Source organism: Sinocyclocheilus grahami, unplaced genomic scaffold (genome assembly GCF_001515645.1).
Source record: "Sinocyclocheilus grahami isolate Dianchi unplaced genomic scaffold, SAMN03320097.WGS_v1.1 scaffold186.1, whole genome shotgun sequence".
In the NCBI taxonomy this organism is placed as follows: domain Eukaryota; kingdom Metazoa; phylum Chordata; class Actinopteri; order Cypriniformes; family Cyprinidae; genus Sinocyclocheilus; species Sinocyclocheilus grahami.
The window spans coordinates 208,262-219,042 of record NW_015505365.1 but is presented as its reverse complement, the minus strand read 5'-3'; the positions used below and the strand labels follow the sequence as shown (position 1 = coordinate 219,042).

General features: G+C 36.3%; 1 protein-coding gene across 1 annotated transcript in view; it reads right to left on the bottom strand.

The window, feature by feature from the left end:
- Nucleotides 1-9,850, bottom strand: part of pxna (paxillin a) — a 36,219-nt gene extending 26,369 nt beyond the window's left edge. The window contains exon 1 of the mRNA XM_016284627.1: nucleotides 9,718-9,850. Coding sequence (XP_016140113.1) covers nucleotides 9,718-9,730 — 13 coding nt within the window. The 5' untranslated portion in view covers nucleotides 9,731-9,850. The remainder of the gene's footprint in view (nucleotides 1-9,717) is intronic.
- Nucleotides 9,851-10,781: the final 931 nt, after the last annotated feature.

Below are 10,781 nucleotides of genomic sequence, written 5' to 3'. Positions count from 1 at the left end.
TATATATATATATATATATATATATATATATATATATATATATATATATAAAAATGTAAATGGATTTATTCAGAAGGGATGCATTTTATTGACTATAAGCTACAATATTTAGAAAATACAATAATTTTTAAACAATTCACTGTATGAACTACTGATAACTGCTCCAGCAATCACTTAAATGAATTCATTATAACACGCTTAAGAATAAAAAATATATTCTCAGATACACCAAAATGACAGTGTATTGCTCAACTTACAGTATGTGACATATTAATTGAGCAAACATTCAAGGTTGGCCTGTTAATTACTTAAAAGCTGCATAAGGAGAGTGAAAGCATGAAAAGTGCTGTTCCTCGGTGGAGATCGTGTCCTCTGGCTCCTCTATATTTAAGGCTGTGTGTTTTTTAATTATGATTCTGTCAGAGAGACGCCATGTGGGACCAATTACCAGCTCGGAGTCAAACACACAGACAGAAAGAGAGAGCGACAGTCCAGTATCATTATCAAACTGCTATTTTTACAAGTGGACCATCTCATTAATAACCTGAGAGTTACAGTATAAGTCACAGTTCATCGAAAATGATAGCCTTCTCATGAGAAGAATCTGCTGCAGGCTACGGTACATTTGTGTTACTTGTGGTCAAAAAATCTTGAAATTAACCATAAACCAATGATGAAGCAATGTAGCTGATGACACAGATGTGGTCATGCGGAGGGAGTGAACACACACAGACAGTGACTCTGAGCCGAAGAACAAAAAAAGATCCATCCTGAACATCGGCAGACGACAACACAGCTCTTCTGACTTATCTAAAAACATGACTAAGTTGTTACTGGCCACTGTGATTGTGATTTTAACTCCTAAAAATGAATTTTGGTTAATGGAGACTTGATTTTCTCTTTTTCACATTTCTCATTTTCTTTCATAAAATAAAATAAGTACAACAAAATAAATACAAAATATAAAAGAAAAGAAAAAGATTAATGACAAAATAAAAGAAAATATTATATAATAAAAAGTACAAAATAAAAATAAAATACAAAATATAAATAAAAACACAACATAAAATAAAATAAAACAACAAAAAACACACAAAACAAAACAAAATAAAATACTCCTTAGACGGGAAGTCAAAGAGCATGTGAAGTAGTTACTGTTCCAGAGAAAACAAGAGCTCAGATCCAAACTATCTCCGCCTGCAACCTATGGGATCCAACGAAATAACTTAAAGAACTTATAAGTGGTTAAGCACATGCTACCCAGTCTTGGTCATAATATGCCTGGGATTCAAAACCTAATCCTACAGATCAGACAAGATACGTTCGGCATCACGCATACAGACATGTGACCTGAAAGTTACTGTACTGTCAATGAGAGAAGCACAAGAATAAATGTGCAAGTCTCTACTCATCATTCCTGCATCCAGCCGTTCTCCCATGAGCTTTCTCGCCCTCCCCATCCCTCTGTCTCTCTATCTGATGAGCAGAAAGGTGTGCTGGGAATTCCTCAGATGCTTTGGCCTGTTTAGACTCGTGCAGAACGTCTCTGATCGTCGTGCCAAATGCATCACTTAGATTAAAGTCAGGGAAAATGCAAAGCCAATTCTGGGCATAGAAAGCGTTTACAGAGTAGACCAGTAATTATCCTGACAGCAGGACTTGTCAGAGGCGTGTTAAATTTATCTAACTAGGTTAACAGAGATATCCAACATTTGCATGTCGGTTGTGCTGAATGCTGATGAGATGCACTTCATTTCTTTTTAACCGGTTTAAATGAAGAATGACTAATTGAAATGTAGTCACTTGGTCAGCTGGAAAAAACAACTACTGGGAAAAAACAGGAATGGTGATATTTGTTCTCTAAAGAAAGCATTTCCAACTATATTTAGCACAGACCAGAGCATACTATTGCCACAAACTATACAGCATGTGTTCAACCAACCCGATCTCATGAAAGTGCGTATAAATAGTACGCCAAATAAAAACAAAAATGGACTTTGGCGTGTATATGCTACGCGATGGGTTGGTTTAGAGTTGTGGGGTAGATGCGTATCATATGTAGGCGAAAACTGCATATCATATGCACGCCAACAAATTTCGTATCATATGCACGCGAAAACTGCGTATCATATGTACTTTCATCACTTTCATCCATTTTTGCGTATCAATACCACAAGTTTTCGTTTTTATTTGGAGTACTATTTATACGCATTTTCATGAGACCAGGCTCGTTCAACACAACATAAAATTAAATATAAAACTTTAACAAGAAAAAAATAAAATAAAAACGTATTTATAATATATATATATATATATATATACATACATTCTTAAATATTATAAATACGTTTTTATTTTTTTTCTCTCCGCCAATATATAGATAGATAGATAGATAGATAGATAGATAGGGAGAGAGAGAGAGAGAGAGAGAGAGAGTGAGAAGAAAATATAATTTTGAAAAGAAAAATATATACAATATTTAAGAAACAAATTAAAAAATATAATATTTATTTTCCCCCTCATATATTTATTTTTACTCCTTTAACATATTTATTTTTCTTCTTAAAATATAACAAGAAAAATAAATAAATAAATAAACAAACATAAAAAGAGAACATAAATAAATAACAAATAAATAATATAATATAATGAATAAATATAATAAATAAAAATAAATATAATATGTAAAGAGAAAATACAATATTTTAAGGGAAAAAAAATCTATATAATATTACAGGAGAAAAAAATTAATATAGCATTTAAGGAGAAAAAATATAAATACACATTTTTACTTTCCAATAAATAATGTACATTATTTTTTCTACTTAATCTACCTTGTCTTACAACATTACTAAAAATAATAAATGTATCAAATGAGAAAAAGACTTAACTCAATTAATTGCTCAGTATGGCATCTCGAACACAAAACCTATTGTTTATCGCAACACAGTATGTGGTATTCACGACAAGACAAGATAAGCTTTCGGCTGTGAGAAAGTGTTCAGCTATGTGTTGTGACCATATCTGCCTTGCAAATAGGTGATGCTCTTGATAAATTCAAGTTAATCTGAGTCTGAAAGTCACAGCTATTCACAGCACAAAAACACAGAATAAAGCTATACGAGGAAGATAAAATGATCACATTCTCTCACCATAACACAAACAAATGTGTCACAGTTTGGACCTGTGCACTTCACCATGAAGCCTGTGTGTGTGTGTGTGTGTGTGTGTGTGTTCAGGTTGGAGCGTTTCACCATTCACCAAACACTCAGTGTTTACACATCACAACCAAACGCTCTTTCCCAGAAAAGGAACCGTTGCAAGAGCGTTTGCGATGTGACTAACAGTCACCAAGTGAAGTTCATAGTCATTTTAACTCATCCACATTAGTCTGCTTTAAAACGGTGCCTGTAATTGTAACAATAATTCTAACGCTTTTTCTTAGAACTGCAAGATAAAACTCAAATTGCAAGTTAAAAATTGTGAAAATAAACTCGCAATTGTGAGAAAAGTCATAATTGTTAGATTAAAAAAATCTAGCGCCATCAAATCATTAAATCGCATCCAAAATAAAAGTTTTTGTTTACATAATATATGTATACTGTGTATATTTATTAGACCTACGTATATATAAATACACACACATGCATGTATACATTTAAGAAAAATGTTGTTTATATATTAAATATTTATATTAAATGATACAATGTAAATATATAAGTGTAAACAGATGTAAATATTTTCAAAAGAATATACTGTATGTGTGTGTGTTTATATATGCATAATAAATATACACAGTACACACATATATTATGTCAAGAAAACTTTTATTTTGGATGCACTATTTGACAGCACAAAAACAAATTAGCAATTGTGTGTGTGTGTGTGTGTGTGAGTGAGAAACAGAACAACAACAAAAGAAAAAAAACGGCAAGAATCAAACTCAGCAAAAACATGCTTCCATATTTTTGTCCTTTTCAGAAATCACCATGCACTTTCATCATATGGAAATGAGATGCTTAGACATTCTGCTAAACATCTCATTTTGTGTTTCACAGACAAAAATAAAACTCAAGCGCGAGTAAATGAGGAACTTCCTTTTTTTTAAGGTGAGCTTTCTTTAACTCACATACAGCACATCACCAAACCACTGTGTTGCATCTTAATGCATGCAGCCAACTCAACGGTTGAGTGCTAATGTGCTCGTACACCACAATTTCACACTATGTACAACAGCATATCACAGTTTAGCCCTACAAACATCAGCAAACTCAGAGCGTCTGAGATGGTTTAGGTCAGACATAAAAGAATGCTTAATTACACGCAATCCTTTCTGATTCTCACCAGATCATTTAGATAAATGTCATCTTGTGCACACAAGGGTGGACCAGGTTAAACATCCAGGCCTTGATCATAGAGACTATTATCATCGAGCTTGAACTAAAACCGAATGACAGCTCACTCTTTAACCCAATTACTGGACAAATACATATTCAGTGCTTAAGAACATTTAAACGTTTGAGAACATAATCATAAATACAGTAATATTGTGAAATATTTTTACAACTTAAAAGAACCGTTTTCCAGTTGAATATATTTTAAAATGCAATTATTCCTTTGATGCAAAGCTGAATTTTCAGCATCAGTCTTCAGTGTCACATGATCTTCAGAAATCATTCTAATATGCTGATTTGCTGCTCAAGGAACATTGCTGATTATTATCAATGTTGAAAACACTTGTGATGCTTCATATTTTTGTGGAAACCGTGAAAACGGCTATTACATGTCCCAAACACTGAAAAATATCAAGACATAATTTAGCTAGAACGCCCAGCCAAATCAACTAAATCAAGAAATACATATCTCATCTTAGATGCATCTAGATACATTTTAGACGTATCTTTTGCAATTTTACATTTTATCAGTACACAATCAGTATTAAAGATCAGTCCAAATTTCACCACACACTCGACACTGCTATAATAAATTACTTGTGCGCGTCTAATTCTGTCCGTTTGTGTTTTTGTGCAGTTGCCTGGCGATCATTAACACACGAGTGAACAGCAGAACCTCAGCACTCCTTCAGCTCTCCTGTGTTTTATGGATTTTTTGTTATTTATTTAGTAAGTAGCTGTGTAATGTAACATATCGTACACTTACACTAATGTACATGCATTACCGTTTAAATGTTTGGGGTTAGTATTTTGAAAAATGAATAGCAATTCAGCAAGGATGTATTAAATTACAAAAGATTCTATTTTACATAAATGCTCTTCTTTTGAACTTTCTATTCATCAAAGAATTTGAAAAGCAATGTTTCACTGTTTCCACAAAACTATGAAGCTGTTTTCAACACTGATAGTAATAAGAAGCAGCAAATCATATATTAGACTGATTTTGGGAACTGAAAACGCATATTTTTGAAAACAGGTTCCAAAGTGCAAGTTTTTGAAAACGCCACCGTTGTCGTTTCCGTGTAAACACCCAAACGGGAATCTTTGAAAAAAGTGACGTCATGCACGTGCGTAGTACGTGTTAGGTATGTAGACATGCGCAGTACGTGTCGATTTTAAATGCAGGCGCGAACAAACATACACAACAATGGCGGAGTACATGGTACTGTTGTTGCTGCTCAAGAGTTTGCTAACGCTTCTTCAGTAAAGTGTGGATTTACTTCACCAAGATTACAACCAACAGCGGAGACAACATATAATCGTCACTTCTCTACAGGTACTGTTCACTAACAAGGTGACAGCGCCAACTACTGGCCTGGCATACGTAATGCAGCGTTTTTGGCCGTTTTCGTAGATTTATGTAAACGCGAATCACTTTGAAAACTTTGTCGTGTACACATGAAACTTTAAAAAAAAAAAATGCACTAAGAGACAGACACACAGACAGATTTGTTTGTTTAAGCACGTCACATTAACTGTCTCAGGGCACAAAACACTGCAAAGGACGCGGGCGTACAGGTTTTTTATGTTCAAGCGGTCCTCCACAGCCCACAATGCAGGCTTATGGTTACAGGAGAGGCCTGGCTAAAAAAAATTTTTATAAAAATAACCCGCTCACACCTGCGACCTCAATGCCTGCCTCGATCTACGCTCCACTGCCGAGGAGAAAGACACCACTGTTTGTGTGAGACTCTTTACTTTCTTCATGCACACTCTTGGTCGTCTTGTGCACAGTTTGCGCAGAACAAAAGCAACTGAACTCAACGAGAAAGATCCGCACATCTCCATCGCTGCTGAATATTTGTGCAGAGATCCACTTGAAATGGCTTTGGAATCAGATTGTGATGAAAATCTACATATATGAAGAAGAAAGCCAAATTATTAAATGTCAAGGATGAGTATTTATGGAGTAATTCCCTATTTGGTGGGTCAAAATGACAATTTTCACCTGAGATTTGGAACCAAATTGCAGGAAGGGGAAAATGACGTTAGAAAGATGGCAGTATCGTTTTATGTTTTTCACAGAGATTGTCAGGTCTATTAGTAAAATCCATTGACTTTAGCAATCCTTGTTGCATTATATGCCAATGGCGACAGTTCAAAAACGGAAAAAAGCACTGAATGCTTGTAACTCAAAGTTTTCTATCCTTTTGGATATTGGTTCTTACCATACCTAACTTTTGATATCTTCATTTTTAAGACCGCATTTGGTTTGATTCCAAAGATACTGGGATTTCAATGTGGCTCCATTAGTAAATTATTATTAACACAATTATAAATAGTGATGAAAGCCAAAATATTAAATGTCATGGTTGTATATTTACAGAATAATCCACTATTTTGTGAGCCAAATGCCAATTTTCACCTTAGATTTGGAACCAAATTGGAGGGGGAAAACTAATTTAAGTCTGAATGCTTGTAACTCAATAAATATTAAAGACATCTCAATATCCTTTTGGATGCTGGCTCTTAACAAGCTTTCCTTTTGCTACTGTATCTTAATTTTTAGGTCCCATGTTCAGTTCCAGAGATACTGGACTCTTAATGTGGCTTCATGAGTAAATCATTCAATTGTACACATTAACAAACCCCAAGATTTTTGCCAGGGAAGTTTCTGAAATTTGGATGATTTGGCAGAGAATGACCCAATAGTATAATCAAATTTCAGCAAAGTCTTGCAATGAAAAGTCACTTATGCCAATCTGTATTACAGAGTTTAGACCGCTCCTGTGATCAGTAAGAGAACAGACGAGACGGACACTAAAGCGCTGTCAGGATGGCACATATCATTGCTAAATATAGGTTGTGTGTTTGAAAGACTGAAGCTTTGCCCAGCATCTTGACTCATTTCATGAAAAAAAAAAATTCTGTCTAAAATCACATGACGATTAGCTCATGCAAGACTCTTTAGTTGCAATACGACATCCAAACCTGCTCTAGTGAAACACACTGGGCATGAGACAATAGCTGCAGTACATCTACATGCAATAAAAAGTTGTTGTGTAAAAACCTCAATCTGGGAAAAAATATCCAGTTAAGCGAAGCCTGATGGAAATTTCTGTTCGATTAATAAAGACAGTTGTGCAGATCTTAAAATCTGTTAAATAGCATTTGTTAAATCAATGCATCGGACAGTTTTCATCAGCCTAAATGTTGAGAACACAATGCATAGGCTACTTCTGTTGAGTTATGAATTATGGTCTGATGCATTTCAGAATGCAACAATGGCACAAAATCGAGCTTGTGAAGCATTTGAGGTTGCATACTTGCATAGGGCCATAACCAGAATAGACCCCCCCCCCCAAATGTTCAATATCTGACATTCTTCATGCTTTACCATTGACATAAGCTAACAATTAATTCCTGGTTTCATGGTTTTAACCATGAAAGCGAGTGAAGTAAGACGTAACTAAGCATTTGGAAATTGACAACTGTTTTACATTATGTTCAACGACTGACAGTAATATCCGGTGACGCAAACTTCTTGATGTTCGGTCAGATTTTGAATTGAAAATATAAGCTATAATTGACATGATTCATGTAATTCATAACAGAATGCAATGAGACAAGAAATATAAGGCTAATGAAGTAGTTTTTGACAAATTAGGCACACGATTAAGAGAGAATGTGTGCACATTTTAAAATAAAAATATTTTGCATATTTGCATAATTCTAGTTCTTTTAAAAGTTTTTCTTTCTTTGGCTTTATTCCCTTAAATACTTAAATCATGCATGTCCTTATTCCTTCAAATAACAAAACCATTGCAAAAAAATATGGTCTCTGACAATGTTAAGGGAATAAAAAAGTAATATAGCCAAAACAACCGCATAGCCGCTCTTTAGTGTAGATGCATGCTGATTTTATCAGACGATGCCGCGATTATAAATGAGAGACTCCTGGTTAACATGTATTAAAAGAGGTTGTGTTTAGTCACTATTTAGTGTGGTATTTTTCAACAATATTCACTCATCATGACAGTAAAATAGGGCATTCTAAGTCAATATACTGCAGTATTTCCTCTCAATCAGTAGAAATATGGTTAACACCCGGTCATGCATGAAAAAAAAAACCCGTCATGTACCGTGAAACCGGTATGATTTAGAAAAATACCGTGATATACATTTTTTGGTCATACCGCCCAGCACTATCCATTCCACACACTCTAAAAAAATGCTGGGTTAAATAAACCCAGTGCTGGGTAAAATAGGGACAAACCCAGCAATTGGGCTGTTTTGACCCAGCGGTTGGGTTACTACCCAGAAGGTTGTGTTAAACAAATTATATTGTTATTCAAAACAACCCAATTGCTGGGTTTGTCCCTATTTTACCCAGCACTGGGTTGTATTTAACCCAGCATTTTTTAGAGTGCACATATCAAATAAAAAGAGGAATGCACCATATCTAAGGCCATTTTGTTAGTAGTAGCCGCCAGTCCTAATTTCTTTTAATTTCTGACCCTGCTCCCACATTCATGTCTAAACAAATGCTTGAGATGAACGAAAATAACTTCACTAAACAACGTGGAACTCCACTCAACAGCCTCAAGGCAGTAATACTGAGATGACTTAGATTAGGCTCGTTTTCTCATTGCCTTGAGCAACAAGTCAACAAGTTACAACATCAAGCTGAAGATTATGGGATCAACTGTCTCACAGTACGCCACCACTACTAGTTAATTGCCAACATTAATAACTACTGGTTTTGAAATAAAAGTGTCCTGGCAAACCACGTGCGCCGATTCCTCCAGTAAAGGCAATGCAATCACATGCACACCATCAAAACCAACAGAAAGTTTTAGGTGCGTATTTGTGAAGTTTTGAGGTCGGGTGCAAAATGACAGATTGTAGTTGTGTTGACACATTGCAGAAGCTGCACTACAAATCAACCAGACGGGAACCATGCACAATAATTAGCAACAAAAGAATGCTCAACGCTTCTGCATTTAAGGACAAATATAAAGCTCAACGCGGGTTTGCGCTAGTAAGGGTCTGATGTTAATCTCACAGTGTTGCGAGGGAAGCGGCTGTAAAGAATGAATCAACCTGAGTCCTGCAACACTGCAGCATCAGCCCAGCTGGAATAAGAGCAGCTTTAACCCGGCGTCCAGCGGCGCGAGCGAGCGTGTTGCTGCAGTCGCGCTGACGTTGGCAGCGGCTCCGCGCTCCATCCGCGTCTACAGCGTCTATCCAGCGCTCTAGCGTCGCGTCAAACTTCTCCTTTCGCGATGATCCGATGTCAAACGTCAAAGAGGCTCACACTCACCTAAGTCGTCCATGTTTCGCGGTGGTTCTGACTCGGGAACCGGAGCAGGAGCCCGAGATTTATGTGTCGTGTCTCGTGCGCGCTCCGTAATCGCACGCGGAGAAGTTTTTAACTCACGTGCGCGAGCTGCGCGAGCCCGAGGGGAGTCGAGCACGCGCAGCGCTCGCTCACACTGATCAGGAAAAGCGTACACAACTATGAAAAGATGACAAAATTATTGCAAACGCATAATAACCAAAAACGTACAAATAACTATTTTTATTTATTTATTTAGTCATTTAACTTTATAAATACTGCCTATACGCATTTTAAAAATAAAGAAATTAAATAAAAATGACAAATGCGTACAACAAAATTTCAAAACTTAAAGGGGTCATATGATGTTGCTAAAAAGAACATTATTTGGTGTATTTGGTGTAATGAAATGTGTTTATGCGGTTTAAGGTTCAAAAAACACATTATTTTCCACATACTGTACATTATTGTTTCTCCTCTATGTCCATTTCGTCAATTTTTTCAAAGCTCATCGGTCTGAAAAAGCGAGGTGTGCTCTGATTGGCCAGCTATCCAGTGCGTTGTGATTGGCCGAATTCCTCAAGTGTGTGACGGAAATGTTACGTCCCTTACCATCTAGTGATGCCTGCGGCAACTACATGTGACGACCCCGCGCTGGACTCCGCTTCGTCCACGGTGAAAGCCGATCCGGCGATCGACAGCGCGAAGTTGTAGTATTTCCTCAGCGACCAGCACGGATCAGACAAAGTAGTTTCGCTTTCACAATGAAACACAGTGCCTTCACGACATGTCGGCGGCGGCAACAACAATACTACAGCGAGAATAAAAGTTACACCTTCTTTCTTTGCGTGAACATTTGGGCGGCGTTATGCAAATCTTCCCAATTAATGACATAGACATGTGGGGGCGTGTTAGAAAGAGCCGTTTTAGGTAGGCGTGGTTGACTCTTAACTTTTATAAAGAATATCTCTTTGGATTTGAGACTTTAGTCTTTGCAGCTTTACAGATCTTCTTTATGCACCAAGAGCTTGTAACACTCCAAAGAGAAA